This window comes from Rhinopithecus roxellana, chromosome 12 (assembly GCF_007565055.1).
Source record: "Rhinopithecus roxellana isolate Shanxi Qingling chromosome 12, ASM756505v1, whole genome shotgun sequence".
NCBI lineage: Eukaryota > Metazoa > Chordata > Mammalia > Primates > Cercopithecidae > Rhinopithecus > Rhinopithecus roxellana.
This window is the reverse complement of record NC_044560.1, coordinates 44020071-44041453: the sequence shown is the minus strand read 5'-3', so window position 1 is coordinate 44041453 and position 21383 is coordinate 44020071. Positions and strand designations below refer to the sequence as shown.

General features: G+C 43.2%; 2 protein-coding genes across 5 annotated transcripts in view; one reads left to right on the top strand and one right to left on the bottom strand.

Annotated features, from left to right (window-relative positions):
* The window catches only part of RAVER2 (ribonucleoprotein, PTB binding 2), a 94180-nt gene extending 85036 nt beyond the window's left edge, over nucleotides 1-9144 (top strand). For 2 of the 3 annotated variants that reach the window (XM_030913395.1, XM_030913396.1), the window contains exon 12: nucleotides 6836-9144. In XM_030913395.1, the coding sequence (XP_030769255.1) occupies nucleotides 6836-6982 (147 nt within the window). In that variant the 3' untranslated portion in view covers nucleotides 6983-9144. The remainder of the gene's footprint in view (nucleotides 1-6835) is intronic. The other variant, XM_030913397.1, reaches the window with a different exon arrangement.
* JAK1 (Janus kinase 1) overlaps nucleotides 9141-21383 on the bottom strand; it is a 128432-nt gene continuing 116189 nt past the window's right edge. The window contains exons 15-25 of one of the 2 annotated variants that reach the window (XM_010370709.2): nucleotides 21047-21174; nucleotides 20293-20428; nucleotides 19604-19755; nucleotides 16997-17147; nucleotides 16790-16884; nucleotides 15139-15331; nucleotides 14308-14432; nucleotides 13762-13934; nucleotides 11996-12113; nucleotides 11300-11410; nucleotides 9141-10548 (exon numbers count right to left, since the gene is read on the bottom strand). In XM_010370709.2, the coding sequence (XP_010369011.1) occupies nucleotides 10453-10548; nucleotides 11300-11410; nucleotides 11996-12113; nucleotides 13762-13934; nucleotides 14308-14432; nucleotides 15139-15331; nucleotides 16790-16884; nucleotides 16997-17147; nucleotides 19604-19755; nucleotides 20293-20428; nucleotides 21047-21174 (1478 nt within the window). In that variant the 3' untranslated portion in view covers nucleotides 9141-10452. The remainder of the gene's footprint in view (nucleotides 10549-11299; nucleotides 11411-11995; nucleotides 12114-13761; nucleotides 13935-14307; nucleotides 14433-15138; nucleotides 15332-16789; nucleotides 16885-16996; nucleotides 17148-19603; nucleotides 19756-20292; nucleotides 20429-21046; nucleotides 21175-21383) is intronic. The other variant, XM_010370711.2, reaches the window with a different exon arrangement.

Genomic DNA, 21383 nt, shown 5'->3' with positions numbered 1-21383 from the left:
GATCCCGCCATTGCACTCCAGCCTGGGCAGCAGAGCAAGACCCTGTCTCCAAAAAAAAAAAAAAATTAGTGCTGTGCAATACCTTTTTGGGGATGAATCATTAAATCCAATGTTAGGACTTAACCACTATTCATATGAAGAAAGACAAGTAGCTGAGAGGCAAACATGAATATGAACATTGGAAACATTTATGTATGTATATATGAGATAGAGACATTTTTTATTAGTTATATCATTAATGTCACAGAATGAAGCATTGATTTTGAAACATTTTTAACAATGGGAGAAAGTTATATTTCTAAATAAAATTTTAAAAATGTTTAATGCAGAAATGATAATGAAATTAATTCATGTTTCTATAGGTCTGAAATCTAAAAGCTGGACTTGAAGCTATAAGAAAGGGACATTAGGGGCTTGATTCAGATCTCAGGAGAACTAGTGCAGTCCAATTTTGGTTCTCCATATACCTGACTCCACTGAAGAGACAAGACTTAGAAAAGGTGAAGTGGAGCTGAAGGTAAGGGTGAGACTGAGGAGTCCTAGAGGCAGAATTTTCTGAAAACAAATTTCATTTTGTCTTTAAAGGACTACCTGCTAAATGCTTATATTCTTTTCAGAAGAACAACAATAATAAATACCTTTAATTGGACTGATAGCAGATGAGCCTAATGGAATTTACTGTTGACATTAACATATCCCAAAGGAATCTTCTAAGGGATAGTCAAGATTCCCCTTTCCCCAATTCTTATGAGAGCTATGAAAACTAGCCACCAGTTCAATTATTGACATGAGCTTAAAAATTGAGCTTAAGATACATTGTAAGTAGTAAACTGGCAGTCAGCAAATGATATGGTGACATTCTGTTTCTGCATTCACTTGGAAATGAATGGGATGAAAGAAAGTCTACATTTACATGAAAACAAAAAGATTTGCTTTAATAAAAGAAAGAAAATAATTTTTTAAAAATCCAAGATAAAATAGCAACTGCGTAGAGAATGGGTTTCATAGTAGATGTGTGCAAAAGATTAGATTAGTGAGCAACAGTTAAAAGAGCCAACTAATTTGAAATTCTGACGAGAGGGTAGCTGCCCAAAGTGAGAAGCACATTAATCTTTGCTTTGGTAGGCTCTAGTAGATTATGGTGTCCAGTTTTTCCATGCCAGAGTGTCAGAAACCATAGCCCATGACTATTTTTTTTTTTTTTTTTTTGAGAAGGAGTCTCGCTCTGTCACCCAGGCTGGAGTGCAGTGGCCAGATCTCAGCTCACTGCAAACTCCGCCTCCCGGGTTTACGCCATTCTCCTGCCTCAGCCTCCCGAGTAGCTGGGACTACAGGCGCCCGCCACCTCGCCCGGCTAGTTTTTTGTATTTTTTTAGTAGAGACGGGGTTTCACCGTGTTAGCCAGGATGGTCTCGATCTCCTGACCTCGTGATCCGCCCGCCTCGGCCTCCCGAAGTGCTGGGATTACAGGCTTGAGCCACCGCGCCCGGCCAGCCCATGACTATTTGCTGAAGGAATTGGGAATGCATGCTTAGAAAATGTTTTTTGAAAGGTATTCATTTACTCATTCAACCAGTATATACTGAATGTCTACTATATGACAGGACTGTTCTAGGCACTAGGGATATGGCAATGAACAAAACATCAAAATTCTTATAAGAATGGAACTTACATTTAGGGAAAATAATTAGTAAAAGGAATAGTGATCGCTGCAGAGAAAATAAGGTGAAGGCTAAAGAGTGTCTGGGAAGACTTGGAGTTTAAATATGTGGTCAAGGAAGGGTTCATTGTAAAACTGATTCTTGGGCAAAGACCAGAGCTTTAGGGAGTGTGCTACATGAGTATCTATGTAAAGTGCATTCCAGGGACAGGGAACAGCAAGTGCAGGGGTTCTGAGGCAGAAACATGCTTGGTCTGTTAAAGGAACAGCAAGCAACCTTTAGGGCAGACGAGGAGGGAGCAAAGTGGAGAATAGGAGATGAAGTCACAGTGGGGTGGGGGAGGCAGAGCACACAGATAGTTTGTGACCTTTTAGGCCCTTGTAAGGACTTTGGCTTTTACTCTAAGATAGAAAGCCATTGGAATGTTTTGAGTATAGGGATAATTGACTGTATTTATAGTTTAATATGTCTAGCTGCTGTGTTAAATAATGAATGTAGAACATAGCAGGGTCAGTTAGGAAGCTGCTGTGGTACAATTCAAGTAAAAATGCTGACTTGGACAAGCCTGGAAGCAGCAGAGGCAGTGATATGTGGCTGGACTGGAGACATTTTTTGGAAGGTGGAGTCAATGGGGTATACGAGGGTAAGAGAGGAGCCAAGGCCCCAAGAGTTTTGGCCTAGAAAAATGAATTTGTTACTGATTGAGATGGGCAAGACTGGGTGGGTGGAGCAAGTTTTATGGGTACGTTTTAGACGTAAGATCCCTAAGTGAAGATGTTCCCCTATTGGTGTTCATTATACAAGTCTGGAGGTGAGGGGAGAGTTATGGGCAGAGGTATATATTTGAGAACCATCACATTCCTGTAAATTGCTATAATTGAGAATTGCATGAAATTGGATGAGATCACCAAGGAAGTGAGGGTAAGTAAAGAGACCAGGAGTCAGTCACTGTGCATCTTAAGATTTCTCTTTCGATTTTGTTTTCTTGGTGAAATAGAAAGCAAAGCATCAGCTGAAAGTGAAGATGAGGGTGCATTGCTAGAGCTTCGAGAAAAGAGAAGGCTTGAAATAGTCACTTAGGGGAGGGGAGATAAGTGGGCAGGGTAGGGTGGGGATATAGTAGGATTGCCCAGGGGCACGAGAGTGAGGGGCCTCCGTTGAAGTTACGCCCATTCTGATAAGGAAGTATTAGACTTGGATTGTACTTCCAAAGTACAGAATGGAACCACTGGGTGCAAACTATTCATAGAGTGGTTTCAGCCAACCCTAAAAAAGACCCTGCTAAAGATGAAGTCCTCTAAAATGACTATTGTGTTTATTTGATTTCCACCTGAATATTAGACTTGTAAAACTAGAATATTACAACTTCTCTCAAGGTCTTCCTTTTGTTTAGTATTCAAAGCATAAATGCTCATCAAAATTGTTTTCATAGGCCGGGCGCGGTGGCTCAAGCCAGCAATCCCAGTACTTTGGGAGGCCGAGATGGGCGGATCACGAGGTCAGGAGATGGAGACCATCCTGGCTAACCCGGTGAAACCCCGTCTCTACTAAAAAATACAAAAAAAAAAAAACTAGCCAGGCGAGGTGGCGGACGCCTGTATTCCCAGCTACTCGGGAGGCTGAGGCAGGAGAATGGAGTGAACCCGGGAGGCGGAGCTTGCAGTGAGCTGAGATCCGGCCACTGCACTCCAGCCTGGGCGACAGAGCGAGACTCCGTCTCAAAAAAAAAAAAAAAAAAAAAAAAAAAAAAAAAAAAAAAAATTGTTTTCAGATTTTCTAAGTATACCACTTTGTTCTGTCTCATCTGAAAGTTTCATGCTAAATTTTAAATCAAGTCTTAAATCACATGTAATCTGTGTGTGTTTGCTCACATGCATGTGAAGGGAGAAGTTCAATAGCCTCCTGGTGAAACCTAATAATGCCTGTCTCCTTCATTGCCATACTTTTTACCCTGCTTATTAATCTTGCCATATTCCAAGATCAAGGGTATGGTCCTGTTTATAGTCCTTAGCCTGGCATTCCAGCCCTCCCTGAGTCCAGCTTCATTTTTCAACCTCATTTGCCACTGCCCTCTTCTGCCTGCCTGCCAGCTGCTACCATCACAGGCCTGGCTTTTTTGCCATTTGCCTTCGCACAGGCCCTGCCTTTCTCCTGGAAGGGTCACTGCCTGTCTCCTCATGTCCATATATGACCTCACTTCCAAATCCTAATTCAGATGCCATCTCATCCATGAAACTAGTGCCTGTACCTTTCAGGCCCCTCCCCCATTTTCCATGTCTGTGAAAAGCTTTAGCACTTCACTTCTATTTCTCTTTTGTCAAAGTGGAAGTCCCCTTTTAGAATTATGTTTTGCATTCCTCTTCCTTCCCCTCCTAGGATATGAGCTATGGGAGGGCATAGTCCAAGTTTCATTCATCCAGGTAAACATAGCACGCAAACCCAGTGCCTGCAATAGATAACTTATGAAGGAATGGATGTCTATATCCTGCAAATACAAAATAGAAGGAAAAATATTTGCTAACTTTATATTCTTTCCCTCTTTTGTGTTTTGTTGTTGTGGTGGTGGTGGTTCTTATGTAGGAATTTATTTCTCCCAGAGCACTGAGCTTTGTTTCAAAATTTTAAATCATCATTCCCCATTCACCAGTCCTTAGACTAGAAGTTAGATATCTTTGTTAGGGCATATCAGAAGGATTACCTTTCTCCCAGTATCACAAGGGCTGTAGTGAAACCCATTTTCTTTTTTTTAAGGTTTAAATTTTTAATTGTGATAAAAACATAAAATTACTATTAAATATTTAAGTGTACAGCTTAGTAATGTTCAGTATATTTACATAATTTTGCAACAGATCTCTAGATTTTCATTTTACAGAAAATCTGATGATAAACTGTACTTTTCCCGCTCTCTCCCTCAGCTCCTGAAGAGAACATTATTTGACTTTCTGTTTTTATAACTGGGACTAACTTTTATATCTCACATTAGTGTAATCATACCATGTCTGTCTCTTTTTGAATGTCTTATTTTACTCAACGTAATGTTTGCAGGCTTTGTCTTTATTGTAAGATGAGTGACACCCACTTTCATTTCCTGTTCTAATATTTTCCTGTGCTGCTCAGTGAAGTTTTTTGCTGATCTCATAGGTCTCAGTTGGTTCTGTGAATGGTGTAGCACCATTGGGAAGCCCTTTGAATAAAAGAATGAAATAAATTTCCTATCTGGCTTCTGACAGTGAAGATGGTATAGAAAGACAGAAACCCGGCCGGGCGCGGTGGCTCAAGCCTGTAATCCCAGCACTTTGGGAGGCCGAGACAGGCGGATCACGAGGTCAGGAGATCGAGACCATCCTGGCTAACACGGTGAAACCCCGTCTCTACTAAAAATACAAAAACTAGCCGGGCGAAGTGGCGGGTGCCTGTAGTCCCAGCTACTCGGGAGGCTGAGGCAGGAGAATGGCCTAAACCCGGGAGGCGGAGCTTGCAGTGAGCTGAGATCCGGCCACTGCACTCCAGCCCCGGCGACAGAGTGAGACTCTGCCTCAAAAAAAAAAAAAAAAAAAGAAAGACAGAAACCCAGGCTGCTGCTTTGCTGCATGCCAGGACACGAAAGAATAGATAATTACATGGCGAGAAGAATTGGGGAAGGTGGGTGAGAAGAGCAGGAGCATCCCAGATCCCAGAGTGAACTGTCTGCTTCCCTCCCCCAGTCTTTGGAAAATCTATTTATAGAATGGACTGATTACTTACAAGAGGAGGAAAGCTGCTAAAAAGAATTCTTTATACCTGAAGTAAGGTCTGACGGTGTTAGTGGCTGGGGTTCAACGTTCAGAAAGATCACCTACCAGCGAAGGGGCCCTAATGAAGAAGGCAGCTGGAGAGAATAATGAAGAGGCTGGACACTGGGAGGAAGGGTTTTTGGGGCAGAGGCTCCGCCTAAGAGGTGAGCAAGCTGTGTGGTGCAGCAGCCCTTCTCTAGGGCTGAACCCCTTGTCACCATCAACTCAGCTTCGACAACTATCAACTTACGGCCGGTCTCCTTTCATCTACCCTCTCACCTGCTTCCCTTCCAACATATTCCAGCACAAACCCCAGATACACTTTACTACTAGGAAAAAAAAAGTCGAGGCAGAAATTCAAGCCAGATTCTTTGCCCATCAGCTTCACTCCTTTACACTGGCTTGTGTGAAGACGCTTTGTATCGGCCTGTCCCCACGGTAAGCCACATTGAAATGAAGTACCAGAGGACAAAGTCTGGTCATCCCTCTTCCTAACATGGATCAGTGAGAACTACTTGAGCAAGGAGTTGAGAGATACGTATCATCTGTTCCCTCTGAGGCTGGCTGCACTTTTAAAAATTGTGACTGTTGTTGGTTCAAAAATAATTGCAGTTTTAATTGCAACGTGAGAAGGCTCCTGTGTGTTGCTGGAAGCTTTACTCATCAGTCATTTCTAAGTTCTTGCATATTAAGTCACATAATTCTGCTTTGATAAGCTTGTTGCACTTATTTTTGTAAAAGCTAAAACTAAGAGGCATTAAGCTGAGCAGTGCTACACCATCTGATTTACTGTGCTATCACCGTGACCGCTTGTGGGGACATTCGGCCCACTTTCAGGTTAGAATCTCTGGGATGGTGCCTGAAAATCTGCATTTTAATATGCTCACCAGGTGATTATTGTGGAGACCAAAGCTCTTGAGTTTCCCATTGCTCTCTAGAATGTACCCTGTTGTTTTCCTTGATGTCATTTGTCAGTTTCTATACCTACTGATTTATTCTCACCACTCCTCTTGTCACCAGACACACTTAACATCTAATTCAGTATGCAGCTTGATTGACATTCGGTGTTGATATTCTGATTCTGTGGGTTTAACTGGCTGTGATCAGCAGAAGCAACTGCACGCAGTGCTCTCATTTTTTTCTTTTCCCAGAATGTTGGGGTTGGGAGTGAAGGTGGTGAGACTGGTTTGTGTGTGTCCTGCAGAAGTTCCAAAGGTGATGTTGATACAGAAGTTTAAAAGTCTTATTTAACAAAGGGGTTGTGTATTTTTTGAGAGTTTGGGTATTTATCCTGTTATTCTGTATTTACCAACTCAAAGTAGAATGCTTTTCTTATAAATATCTTTAATGAATAAGCCAACTTTAGATTTTAAAACTAGCTGTAATTTTATTTTCTCATAGGTGTCATCTTTAAGAAATGAAAAGCGAGGCTCATCATATCTCATCTCTGCCCCAGAAGGTGGTTCAGTGGAATGTGTTGACCAGCATTCTCAGGGCACAGGAGCATATTACATGGAAACTTACTTAAAAAAGAAGCGAGTGTACTGAGTTAAGCTCTCTCCTAATAACCCCCTAAGGTTCTCTGCAGTATCTCTGCTGTTCATCGCTGCCTTAACTTCAAACTAGCCATATCCTTTAAATACGGGTTTATAATTTCCCAGAAGGAACTGTGTTGTGCAGCAGGCAGAAATGCCAAATAAAAAATAGCAATAAGAAGAGACATCTATTGAGGACATTTTCCACTAGAGTCAGATGCATCTTAATCAGTGTGCTAACTTACAATCCATTGGAGAAACTAACAATGTTCCAATATTCCTTGAGGACTGGGAATAATTTTCACACCATATATACAAGTTTGAAGCAATAAATGGGAAGCAGTGCTGTTTCCCGAGCCTTAGAAGAATGAGTTTCCTATAAGCCAATGTGCATTTCAATTTACTTTCCCTAGAATTGCATTTTTAGATTTTTAAGACTTTTCCTAGAACTACAAGGGTGCAAGTACCAAATGTGCTGATGGTAATATTATAAAGATGCTCTACATGCACACTCAATTGCACCCACACACCAGCCACGCAAAATTAAACCCAGTAAGAGAGTGACAGTGATGTCAGAGGTATCCAGTACTACCGATGCTTTAAGATGTTGTTTACCATTTATACCTTCTGTGAAAAAGAGAAGGTATTTTAAGAAAAGTAGCTTTGGCGATCTAATAAAGGGGTTGGCAAACTACAGCCTTGGGCCACATTTGGTCTACCACCCACTTTTGTGCTGCCTGCAAGCTAAGACTAATGTTTACATTTTTAAATGGTTGGAGGAAAAAAGAAAATTTATGACGTGAAATTTATATGAAATTGAGATTTCAGTGTCCATAAATTTTATTGGGACGTTGCCATGCTCATTCATTTACGTGTTGTCTGTGGCACGCCTATGCTACAATGGCAGAACTGATTAGCTTCAAGAGAGACTATATGGCCTGCAAAGACCATATGGCCTAAAATTTTGACTCTCTGGCCATTTATACACAGTGTTTGCTGATCCCTGATCTAATAGCACTAATTCTAATAGCAACTATTCCTTTTCATTCACCTAAAGACAGACCTTTAGCCTTTGAGACAGACTTGTAGGTGGAAAGGACCATGGGTTTCTGTGCTCCTTTCATACCATATACTAGTAATGATCTAATGACTAGAATGGGGCCTATTTTGATCACTAAATGCCCTATTTCCACAATATAGTAAAGCAGTCAATACTGCACTTGCTGATGGAGTCTTAAGGAGTCACAGTATGTATAACCACTCTGAGCTAATAAGCTATACCTCACTCTCTGCTCTCTCACTCTTTGATGGTGTATTAGGGTGAAAAAATCAGTTAACACAATTTACTTGTGAAAGAAGTTTTATCTTTACGGAATATGACTTTGACATCACCATTTCTTGAAGACCTTGGTATTAAATGCATGAGAAACCTTTTGCCATCTAGAAATTTCTAAGTTTGTTTATTGTTGTAAGACTGTAATTAACTGATAGGGAATTTGGGATCTCTATCCTGCGCTTTTTGAAGTCAGATCATTAAATATCTTGTCACTTTGCGGACTTGTTATTTTTAACTATGATGTGGATATCTTGTTTTAATTATGAAGTCTAGAATTGGTACATATGTTGTATGCTTTGTAAAGAATTTCACTTGGTCTAATTTATTGCATATACTAGCTTCTGTTGGAAAATGACAGCTACAAAGTTTAAGGTAATTTCTAAGTATACTACCTATAAATAACTGATAAAAATTAGGCATCATCCAGTTATATAGCAGATGACTAATGGGTTTTTCATACCCTGCACTTCTCCTTCCTATTTTCCTGTTGCATTCAGCCTCTTCAGTGCTTAGTCACACCTCCACTATAGTGCAAACAGAAAAAAGGAAAGATGGTGAATTTTGCATCAGAGCTGCAAAGTGAAAGCAGGAAGAGGTTGAAGGAAGTAAAACAAAGGTGTCTGGACTACGGCACAGTGGACATGCCATCCATACTGGCCTGCGTCCCATTATCACTGGGCCCAATAATGAAGTGCAAATCACTTGGTGTTTGTTGGTAATAAGGACCATAACCCACCCCCTCCTCCCCCCAAAACTATACTGTTATTTTTCTATGTTAGCAAATTGTTTGAAATGCTTTGAAAATGAAATCTTAATATTAAAAGGCATATGCATGTAAAGTCTTTAGTATATTTATTTGTATAAAGAGTAAACAAAGTGCATATAGAGTGGCCACAGGTTTGACACAGAGACCTTGGTATTGTAGGCTATGAACAAATTTAAATGGCAACTTTATTGCTGCCATTGAATCAATCCTGAATTTGGGCTCAACAGGTGAAAAGTAAGAATATCAAACAAATACTAAACAGCATAAGATTTTCAGACTCCTCTTGGTCACAAAGGCCTTAATGGTTCACATTGAATCAGTGACTAAACGTTTTTGATTACCCAGCTACCTCCAAGCAAACTGAAAACTGTCTAGTGGATCCTGAAGTTCATTAGTGCCTCTAGAGGGGTCTTTCCTTTCAAGTGTTGCACCATAGGGTGATGGTAAAAACAGGGATCAATCCTTGTAGATTGGTGGTAAGTATGGAAACACTGTAAGAACAGTGCAGCGTACGTGGTGTCCTGACTGCTTGCATACAGCATTCAAAACCAATGCTGGAATAGCTTGCTCCAAAGTGGTAGAGTTATAAAAGGACATACATTGACATTTCTTAAAAGCATGTGTAATAGCATCCAGGCTCTGGGAATGAGTTCTGATTAAAGATATACTGCTTAGAAAAGCACTGGCACAGGCTTAGTTCTCGAGAATTAACATGCAGCAAATCATCTATTCCACAGCTATCCCCCCCGTGTAGAACCAGTTTTCTCAAAAATGGGTGCTAGTGGTGGAGCTAAGCCACTGGAGAAGCAACTCAAAGGTTTAAGTCCTACTGGTGAGAGAATACAATCATTTTTGTACAGAAACAATATATACTACCTGGTATCTAATATTTTAAGAATGCATGGTCTAGTACTGTATAGATATTGAAACCTGAGGGCTAGGTCCATCAATCGTTATGATTAATGTGCCAGCAAAACATTTCAGATCAGCTGGCAGCAGGGAAAAGCAATCATCTTCCGACATTATTTTGGTCAACTCCTCTTGTTTTCAAAAATGCCCTTTTGGTATGCAGTTGTGATGGTGAACTAGCCAAAGGAAATGGTGGCATATTCTTTCCACAAGGAGGAGTGCTTAAGTGCTTTCAAATATTTTGGTTGCTATTATGTGTCACTAAGTTACTGGTACCAAATTTAAAGAGGAACTCCTTATTCATACTAAGCACTACAGTGTGCCTTATATATGTATATGTACTCAAGTATGAGTTCAATGACTTTTTGGACAGAACACAAACTTTTTTCGTTACAAATTTTTTAAAAATGGCTTGGGCATTTGTTGTGGGAGGAGGACTTGATAATCTGTGGAATTTAAATGTTATTCATGCTTATTTTAAAAGTGCTTCAAATCCTTCAATAAGGTTCTGAAAGCTTGTCCGATTGGATGGTTGGAATTCCCAGCATTTCCTCATAAGTTGATAAACCTGTAAAAAGAAAGAAATAACAGTAAAAATGTTAGATTTGGGAACTTTAAAAAATATATAGAAACATCAAGAGTAAGAAAATAATTTTGGAAATGTAAATGACCTCTCCTTAAAGACCAGAAAAACGAGTGTTTGAACAGTTTAAAACACAGAAAATGGGATACAACCCTAGTTCATAAATAGTATTTTAACATTTGAGAAGCTCAAGGGTTGACTGACTGCAGTAAAATCCAGGTCATTCCTGTAAACCAGTTAGAGAGTGAAGCTGAATCTCAGTTCAGACTTAAACTTTCCAGACTGACTGCCTCACTCTCTGACTCATACTGTTCAGTGTATCTTACGCAGTCTCAAGAGTTTTTAGTATTAAAGGGCTCAATTCACTTAGAAAACTGAATACATACCATAAATGCTACTAATAAGTGGGATAAACTAACTTAACACACAAAAAATGCAATTATATGTATTTGTCACACTAAGGCTACACCAAAACCTGTCCCTCTGGGGCAAGCAAGTGGATAAAGAGGGGCTGGCTTTTGGAGGGAATCCTTGCTCTGAACCTAACTGGTGGCTATCATCTATCCCCAAAGGCGATTTCTCAGTTATCTTATGTGAAATTCAGCTTCAGAAAACTATTTTATAGGACTTCACTGCATCATTTCCTCGCTCTCCCCTCTACCCATTTCTGGATAACTCAAGCTGCGAAAACATAATAGAAATGGAGTGTTATTACTGTGATGTGGCTCATAGATACCTCATCTGGACAGTTAGGTGGGCACGGCAGGCGTTTTCCTTCTTTTAATGTATTCACAAGTCTTGTGACTGTCATCTGGCCATGGGTTGGGCCTATCATTTTCAGGAACAACTATATGAAATAAAACCAAACAAAACGTTTAACTTTGCATGTATTTACATAAATGCCAAACAGATTAAGGTGAAATTTCTACAATCAACTGGAAATTTAAGTAGCAATAAAAAGGCTTTTCCCCTTAGTAACTTTAAATAAAAATCCAAAATCCTTATTAGCTTTCAATGATCTGTCTCTAACCAATGTCTTAGACTCTACCAACCACTCCTTGTGCTGGTCAAGGAGTCTGTCCCAAGAAAATGATCTGATTTAGGAATGAAGGAGGCGCAGACAAGGCTGGTCCCTACCCAATGCTACCCCACTTAACTTGCTCATTTTCCCATAAAACTGCCGTTTATCTCTACACAGATAAGATCCTTGAGAGTCAAGGCCATCCTATGGAACTCTGGGCTCATTGTGAAAGCAAGACTTGAGAGATCCACAAATAACTGTCAAGTAGCAAACCACGTTAAGTGGGAAAGTGACACTTTCCATTATAATACATTGATTGGATTCCATTTAAAAACAAAAGTTAACCAAGCAGAGGGATGGACACATTTTAAATGGGTACTGGATTCAAATGAAGAGAAAAGGAGGACTTACGGCCATGGGACTAGAATCTGAATCACAGTAAGTCAGCAGCTCATGCAGAGTGACTCCAAAAGACCAGACGTCAGAGGCGATATAAAATTTAGATTGCATTAAACATTCTGGAGCATACCTTGAAAGGAAGCAGAACACAAAACTTCATTTCCTGGGAGGCACATTCCAACTGACATTACAGGATAACTGAAAAATCACCTCTTTGGTTTTTCTTATAATTTAATAGAGCATCTGAGTGTGGATGATGTTTTACATGTATCATGTATAAGCTGCTATGGTGCATATCTGACCTATAGTACAGCATCCTTTACAGGCTCTCGGTAGCACGCATCTGCCCTAAAATACCACAAGTCTGTGCTCTTCATTTCACTGAGAACATGCTCTCAGGGTACGGGAGGAGGTGGCCATGTAATGATGAGCTCCAGGTCTGATTGCCTGCAGGCTCAAAATGAGATACCAGTGGCCTCACTGCCCAATGTGGCGTCACTGCCCAATCCTCTTCCAGCATTACCTATTTTGCTGAATGACACCCACTTGCCCAAGCCAAAAATGAAGGCATTCCACTGCACCCAATCTCCTTAAATACTCCTTGAACCTACTCACTTCTCTCAAATCCTACTGTCACTATCCCAGACACTGTCCTAGTTCATGCTGTCACTGGCTCTGGCCTGAGCTGCTGAAGCAGCCAAATCAGACTCCCTGGCTCCAATCTTGTTCCCTTCATTCAATGGTGGTCTTTTTAAAACAAAGTCTCCATCCTTAAACCCTCCAGCAGCATCCCACTGCTCTTGAGATGAAGTCCCAGCTCCATGACTCAAGCTTCCTCCTGCAAACCTATTCCATGATCCAGCCTCGCTGACTTTCAGTTCCTGGGAAATCAACTGCTCTTGTCTCATTCTTCCTAGTCATGCATGCTGTCTTGCAACCATCTGTCTAAACCCACATGAATCTTTCAGGTTTCATCTGAATACTCATGACTTCCAGAAAACCAAGGCCGACCCGTTCTGTATGTTTCCTGCTCTATGCCATTGGCTGCCTAGCCTGTTCAACTCTAAACTCGGCCTACTTGTTCACCATATCTCCCGTACTGGCACAAAGCAGGACCTTGATGCATTTCCTTAAATGAATGAATGAAGACGTTTAGGCTCCATAAGTGGGAGAGGTCTATGTTTGTGTCCATGTAGGATGCACCTAGGGGAGTGCTGACTGGTCATGTGGCAGGGTGTAGTAGAGATGTAACCAATCTCTCCCCTGGACAGTGTTCCCGGCTGAGACGTGGTTGTAGCCAGTGTGTGGTCTTCTAACCTGGGGGCCTCTGGTGATTCATGAGAGACAGCCAGGTCTCCCACAGGTTTTGCTCTGCTCTGTCCAGGAGTTCCCTGAATCTGCAATGCCCACTCTGTCCTACAGCTTCCCTCTGCATGGATGTGTTTAAGAAAGGAACTAGATCCCCTTCACCTGCTCACAGTTTTAAGAACTGCATCAGATGAATGCCCTGGGAATGTTGAGCTGGTGGTTAGACTTCTTTCATTCCTTGGAAGACGGTGTTTTATGAAGCTCAGGCATTTATCTAGGCTGCTTTCAATGAAACAGCTGGAAAGGTGTGTTTCTTGAAGATAAATATCAATCAATTCCAAATGTTCTAAACCTTCTCTAATCTTGAGTTAGGCCAGAGGAATGAGAGACATTAATATAGCCAGAAAGGGCCTATCAAAACTGTAAACTCTATGATGCATTGATAAAACCTGGCAGTTTGATTCAGTTACCAAAACACAGGGCTGTCCCGGTCATCCTTGACGGTGTAATACTCCTTATCAGTTTCAATTGCTTTGGTTAAACCGAAGTCTCCAATTTTCACTTGGTGTTCACTCTCAACAAGGACATTTCTTGCTGCCAAGTCACGGTGAACATATTGCCGAGAACCCAAATAGTCCATCCCCTGACAGAGAGAAGTAAAGTCAAGCACATAGATAAAGTCACTTTAGATTGTATTATCTATCACTTCATCAGAGAAAATAGAAATGTCATTTCATTCATATATCACTGACAATTTTTTTGGTTCTGACTTTTATGCAAGAATATTAAGACCAAACTGATTCAAAGAAATATACATTAAAACAACCATATTTAAATCCATTGACTTTCTTAGTAGAGACTGACTTTTCATCTAAATAATGCAGAGAAAGACAAACTTAGTATAATTATCATAAACTTTCCTGCTTGGAGTCAAATTACAAACCAATTACCCAGGACAGAGCGCCTGATGTCTGAATCTATAACATGCTATCTTTATTTATTTATTTATTTTTTACCTTACAAATCTGAACGGCATATTTTAGCTGCTGTTTGAGGTTAATTTTGTTCTTATTCTTTGGAAGATACTCCTTAAGGCTTCCCGAAGGCAGAAATTCCATGATGAGCTTAATACCATTTCCTCCTGTTTAGAAAAAACACCCATCAGTCTGAGGCTGCCAAATGAGGGAACCGTGGGAGAGGCAAGGGCACAGGATCTGAGACAGAGGCCCTGAAGTGATGTCAGCTTCACCCCTTCATCACAGGCATGTTACTTGACCTCTTATGCCTCAGGATCCTCAGCAGTGAATGGAGATGGTAACACTGGTGTACCTACCTCACAGGCATAAGCACTCACTGAGATAACAGTCAGAGTGCTCTGTAAACCACAGGCAAATGATCATTTTCAAAAATTATCAGCTCACTGTCAATTTCACTACCATGAGTAGATACTGGCTTGCAAATAAGATACAATTATTAGTAAATATTACTTGCCACTTTGATTTAGACAGCTAGAAAACGAAACACCCTGGCTAGTATTGGATCAGAACAGGGAAGTGGGTGAAGGTGGAGTAGGACTCAGTTTCATAAGGCATAAGTGCAAGTGACGTGGAGAGACAGTGCTGGAACCAGCCCCTGGATGGAGGGGGCCTGGGTGGCCTCCTCAGGAGCCCTGCAGCTGCTGAAGGATTTGACAGTACATATGACTTGGAAGCCTTGAGAGTGTGGGAACCACCAGCTAGCATGTCAGCTGCCCAGATAAGGCCACGGGCTGCCTGTTCTGCACTGGTCTTCATGACCCTAGACAGTCACCAAATCTTTAAACCAGACCCCGGCCTTGCACAACATACCATCTTCCGTGCAGATTCCTTTGTACTTCACAATGTTCTCGTGATAGAGGTTCCTTAAGATCTCGATTTCCTTTTTCAGATCAGCTATGTGGTTACCTCCACTCTCAGGCTTCAGAGATTTGACAGCCACCTGCTCCCCTGTATTGTCCCCTTCGGGGTCATACCTGCAGAGCTCAACCTTCCCAAAGTGGCCCTGGAGGGAAAGATGCATGTGCTGTTATCAAGGAAGCCCCAGCGTAGGCCACAGAACACAGAGAAGTCTTGCTGCTCACAGCCATTCCTTCCTGAGGGCCAGGGGTTCTCGCCGTCTGGCCTTGCAGGCAGAAGCCTCTCACCTGGACTGTACCTGCTCGCTCCAGCCCCCGCGCTCTCTTGGCCTCACAATCTGTCCCCTCCGTTACTAAGACAAGGAAAGTAGCAGGTGACGATGAACCAACTCATCAGTCCCAGCTTCCATGAACATGTAACCCACAGGAAATGAAGGTTATTTCTGGGCCTGCAGGACAACTGTGCCGTTCTCTGAAAGTTCTGGGCTCACATTACAGGACAGGCCCCACAGCGTGGCTGAAAAGAGCAACTGCATGAGGAGTCTTTAGAAGATGTGAGATCAGGTTCCACCCAAGCCACCTGACAGCGACAGTAGTGGCCAAGTCCCCTAATCTGAGCTGACTCCTGATGCACTCACTGTATACAGAAACTGGCCTCGGGGATGGTGGGGGGAACTACGGATGCCATGCTTCTGACAACGCCTGGCACAGAGGCTGGCACACAGCAGATCCTGGAGATGTATCAAGTCTGTTTCATTAACCAGACTACAGAACATCTGTATAAAGACACAAATCTCAGTGCTTCTCTAGTCACAATTAACTGTTTGGAAGCTCCCATTTAAGGTACAAAGAAAAGCTGGTATTTTATTTTGGGATTCTGTGCAATAAACCTATCCCTCCTTTAAAGAGCCTTACAGGGCTGAGTATGGTGGCTCATGCCTGTAATTCCAGCACTTTGGGAGGCCTCCTTGCTTGAGGCCAGGAGTTTCAGAGCAGCCTAGGCAACATAGCAAGACCCCATTTCTACAAGAAAAAATAAAAAAATATTAGCCAGCATGGGGGCATGTGCCTGTAGTTCCAGCTACTCAGGAAGCTGAGGCAGGAAGATTGCTTGAGCCTGGGAAGTTGAGCTGCAGTGAGCTATGATCACACCACTGCACTCCAGCCTGGGACACAGACAGACCCTGTCTCTTGGGGCAGGAGAAAAAGAAAGAAGCTTACAGGATATATATGCCCAGGAAAGTCAGAGGCAGGGATTTTCCTATTCCACCATATCTATACCTACTCCCCCATCTATCCCTCTTTCCATTCTCTTCTGTCCTGTAGAGAAAAATCAAGTCTCTCAAGGGAGCTGCCCAGAGTCCCGTGTGCATACACAAGCGTGCGTGCAGGCGGTGACATGCATTCCGTCCGTGCCCGGGTGTCACATGGAGAAAAACACAATCCCTTGTGATGAAAGTGGCCCCCAAATGCAGTAAGGTGCTTTTGCTCATGGACCTGGCCCCAGAATGAAAAGGATGGAGAGAAGCTGTATGTGCAGACAGAGGCACTGTGAATGGCGGAGGGCTCTGCCGTCAGGAGCAAGAAGCACGGGTGTAACTTACCTCTCCCAAGTCACGGATCCTCTTTAGGAAGCGCTTTTCAAAATGCGTGGGGTCCACTTCAGTTGCTGGCTTTTTTTCTGAAACAATATCTGGATCTAACAGAAGAGAAAAGAAAATAAGAGTGAAAGGCAGGCGATTGCCAGGGACTGCCACCCAGGCTCCTGTTTCTCCCCAGGCTGGGTTAAAGCAGCACATGGCAGGTCTTACTCTGCTCTTCAAGCTTATTAATGTCTCTCATGATGGCTCGGAAGAAGGGCCTCTGATTGGGGTCATAGTTCATGCAGCGGGTCATGAGGTCAGCCAGCTCCTTACATGATGGTGTCACTGGCCTGCACCGGCTTTCATAGAATCTCTCTTTCTGCAACAAGAGGGACACATAGAAGAAACCAAAGGAACCACCTACAAACTTCTCAGCCGCAGGTCAGATGGAAGTGCCAGTTCCTCATTCGATTCTCAACATCTCCACTTACAGGTAAGTTTCATAAATGTTTGTTACTGTTGCCTTCTTCTTGGAAGGGGAAATCACAGTCCTAATACTGAATAATCCAAATTCAAGGAGACTGGGCAGTATAGCTCAGTCCCAAAGAGCTTCATTCAAGTAAAGGCATGCAACCTTTCCGGAATACAATTGGGCAACATGTACAAAAATCTTTAGATTCTTTAAACCCTCTGATGCATTAATTTCAATGACTGAATGACTCAGAAATAAAGCAGATATGAACAAATACTTATGTATAAGGATGTTCCCTGCAGAATTAGATAGAACACTGGAAATCTGAAAACTTAAATGCCAAATATAAATTTAGTCAAGTAAATTAAACAAAACAACTCATGTTAAATTTTTAAAAATTATGATTTAATCTCACAGGAAAGCACTCATAGTATTAAATGAAAAAACTCAGAATTTTATATAACTCTATCTAGCATGGCCCCAATTTTGTTTAAAAAAGAGATATAAACAGGCTGGAAGACAAAATGCTGAAGTGTTAACAGTGGTCAGGGATGACAAGAATGTAGTGATTGCTATTTTCTTTTTTTAACAGTTTCATTTTTAAAATTTTCTTCAACTGTTTATTACTTTAAACTTTAGAAACAAAGAACTTATGCTACTTTTGGAAGATGAAGTGAAACTACTGCATTCCAGTTTCTACTTTGTAGCTGGACTCCAAGGGTACTAAGTTCCTCTCTGGTCCCCATGGGCCCTGGGGTGGGGTGGGGTGGGCAGGCCCCAGAGGACAGGGAGGAGGGAGGACTAGAATTAAGGAGCTGAGAGCTGCTCTTGTCCTTGAGTGTCACTCACACATCGCTGCGTCAGTGCAGCCTGCAGAAAGGCCATCTAACCCAAGGGGACTTAGGTGGAGAGAGACCCCTATTTTATCAAAGACACGGGTCCTTCCTTACACCACCCTGTATGCTGTTCAGCCTGGGGTACGCAGCACGTGCTCAATAAATACTGGCTGATGACAGAGGGTATGCTGTTTCATTTCCAAGGATTCAAGGAAGTCAAAAATAAAAATGAATTTCCCAAAAGCCTCGGCTGAAAATTCCAAATAGCAGATCTGTAGATCCGATGGTTTCCCCGTGGGTTTAAGATCCTTTCCCAAGTCCTGCACCATCTTTAACTGGCAAGTCATAGAGGTTCTACCTCTTCAATATCTCCCACCCTGCACTCTGGACTCCTGCTGCTATTTCTGGATGTGGGGCTCTCATTGCTGACAGCCTCAGGGCCCTTGTCTGCCTCCAGGTCTCTCCTCTGTCCATCCCAGCTACTGCATCCAGAAGAACATCCCAAGGCCAACCTCCAAGCCCCTCCCTCCTCCACCCAAATCCTGCCTTGTCCCAGGCCACCCCCAGGAAAATGTAGGCTCTGCAGCCTGGAATCAGGGACTTTAAACATCTGAACCCAAATGGCCTTTCCCACCTGATCACTGTTACTCCTTTCCCCATTCCAGATACTCAAGGCGAGGCACACCAAACTACCCAGGCTCCTGGCACAGCACTGAAACCAGGCTCTCACAGCCGAAACTGATGGCTGCCCCCTCTAAACATCCAGAGCACATTCCAATTACAGTAACTGAGATGAAGGGACAGTGGTCTTTCATTGTGATTTTTACTACTTTACCCCTTTGGAGTCAGAGTCTCTACTTTTTCCACAGGTACATTTGGAGGACAGGTCCACACCTAACCTGTTTTGCATTCTAGCTGAGGAACCCAGGTGAGTGGGGCTACCTGAGTCTCAGTTACCTGATCTGTCAAATGAGGGTAATGACACCCTCCTACCTAATTTGCAGGGCTCTTAGGGTGACACTTTCAGGTATTCTTTCTGGAATTCTTACCATTGTTATTTTAGCCTAAATCCCTACCATACCCTAAGGCCCTCAAGAGAAGGCAAGGCCTCTATCTTACTTCATTGTGAACCCCCAGCTTTTCCCTAGCTTGATGCCTAATACAAGATAGGAACTCCATACATATTTGCGTGTTAATTTTGCTGAATGACAGGCGCTTAAAATCTCAGATAAATAATACTATAACATCTACTGAGCTTGTACTGTATGCCTATCACTCTCTATGCATTCTTTAATCTTCACAAAAACCCTACAAGGAGTTACTGATTATCCCTATTTTACAGATGATGAAACTAAGGTTCACGGAAGTTCAGTTACATTTGTGAGGTCACACACCCATTAGGCCTGTGAAGAGATTCAAACCTATGCCCGTCTCTTCCCACAGTGCCAGGCTTCTGACAACTCCTGGGAAGTCCATGAGTGCCTGAAAGCCCTCACTTGCCTCATGCCCTGGGAAACACCTGCTCACCTCAATCAGTGTCTTGTCTTTCAAGGGGATCTCGCCATTGTAGCAGATTTCCCAGAGCGTAGTTCCAAAGCTCCACTTGTCAGCAGCCACGCTCAGGTTCTTGGAGTCCTCAACACACTCGGGAGCAATCCACGGGATTCGTTCAATGCACTCTGGAAGACAACAGACACATTGACAGAGAAGTTTCTAGGATCTCCTGGGGATTCAATTACTGTCACTGCAGCCGGAACAGTGAGCCAATGAAGGAACTACTTCAAGCAGTGTGTCCAAACGTGGCCCATGGCCACATGAGTCCCGTGGGGGTTCTGCAGGTGTGCAGGCCTCCAAGCCTCACCCAGCACTTCTGATACATCAATCTGGGTCATAGCCAGCAGATGGGTCCTTGCCTCCAAGCTCCCCAGAAGGGTCGTGTGGAGCCAGGCTTCTGAAACCCTGGCCTCAGGATCAGCAAAACATCCCAGGGTGGGCACCATCACCCAGGGCAGGGGGACGAAAGGGGGCTTGTTCAAGGGCTTAAGAGAAGGCAGGAGATGAAGACCACCCTGGCCAATATGGTGAAACCGTCTCTACTAAAATAAAAAATAAAAAAAAATGACTCTCTAAAAGGAGACCAACCCCAGCCCAGCCCTTCTCTCTGCTGACTTGCCCCAACTCAGGATGGGGCCAGAGGGAAGAGAGGGGAGACACACCTTGCCTAGACAGCACCGTAATGGGGATGCCAGGGTCACTGAGCTTGATGAACGGACCACACTCGCTGTCGATGCCCTCACGGGCCAGGAGGAGGTTTTTAGTACACACATTTCCATGGACCAGGTCTTTATCTTCCTGCAGAGTAAAAAGGGCAAGTTTAACCAGGCTGCTCCTTCCTGTACTCTATTTCCAACCCTGGTCCCTGAGGCCATCTCTTCCTACCTCCAGCTACAGCCAGATCCGGACAGCCTGGCCCTGCCACCAATCATCTGTGTGACTTAGGCACATCACAGGTGCCCCTCGGCTCCAGCTCCCTCATCACTGAATGTGGCTAAAGAGTGGGGCGTATCTCACTGAGTTTCATGAGCATGACACTGATGAGAATCTGTGAAACACCTGAACAGCTGAGCCATGGTGAGCACTCCACACGTGTCAGCTGCTATAGAGGCTGGCAGTTCACTCATTCACTCAACACCTACTGCACTGCTTTCAGCCTTGCCATCTGCAGTATGCAGGTCGGTCCTCTGACGTGCTAACATTTCCCACTAAACAGAACCATGGAGCACAGGGAATGGCTCCAAATGACCGTCTTCAGTAAGCACCAGGCACACCTTTGTCCAGCCACAGAGCCCTGGACCCATGGAACCCAAGAACAGGCCCCTCCAGCTGCTTGGCTAGCACCTCCTTCCTGCCACCCCTCCCACGACACTCTGGTTTCTGGTGGGACGATTATGGACATCAGGACATTCTTACCAAGTAGCTCAGGGCACTGGCCAGCTGTTTGGCAACTTTGAATTTCCAGGGTGTAGTAAGGACATCACTTTTCCGGTGCATGAAGAGATCCAGAGGACCCCCTTCCACAAACTCTTCCACCATGATATCTATAAGCACAAAAGTAGCCATGTCTGGAACCTGGTCTATGGGACAGTCCTCTCCTTCATCCCCTTACAACAGCCCACTTTAGTGAACACTACTCGACCTCAGAGTACACAGATATCCTTGGGGGGTGCAAAGGTACAGGGGCTTCAGAGCTGGAAAGGCCAAGTTCAACCCCAAGCTCTTCTTCTAAATGGGTGGCACTGAGCAAGTG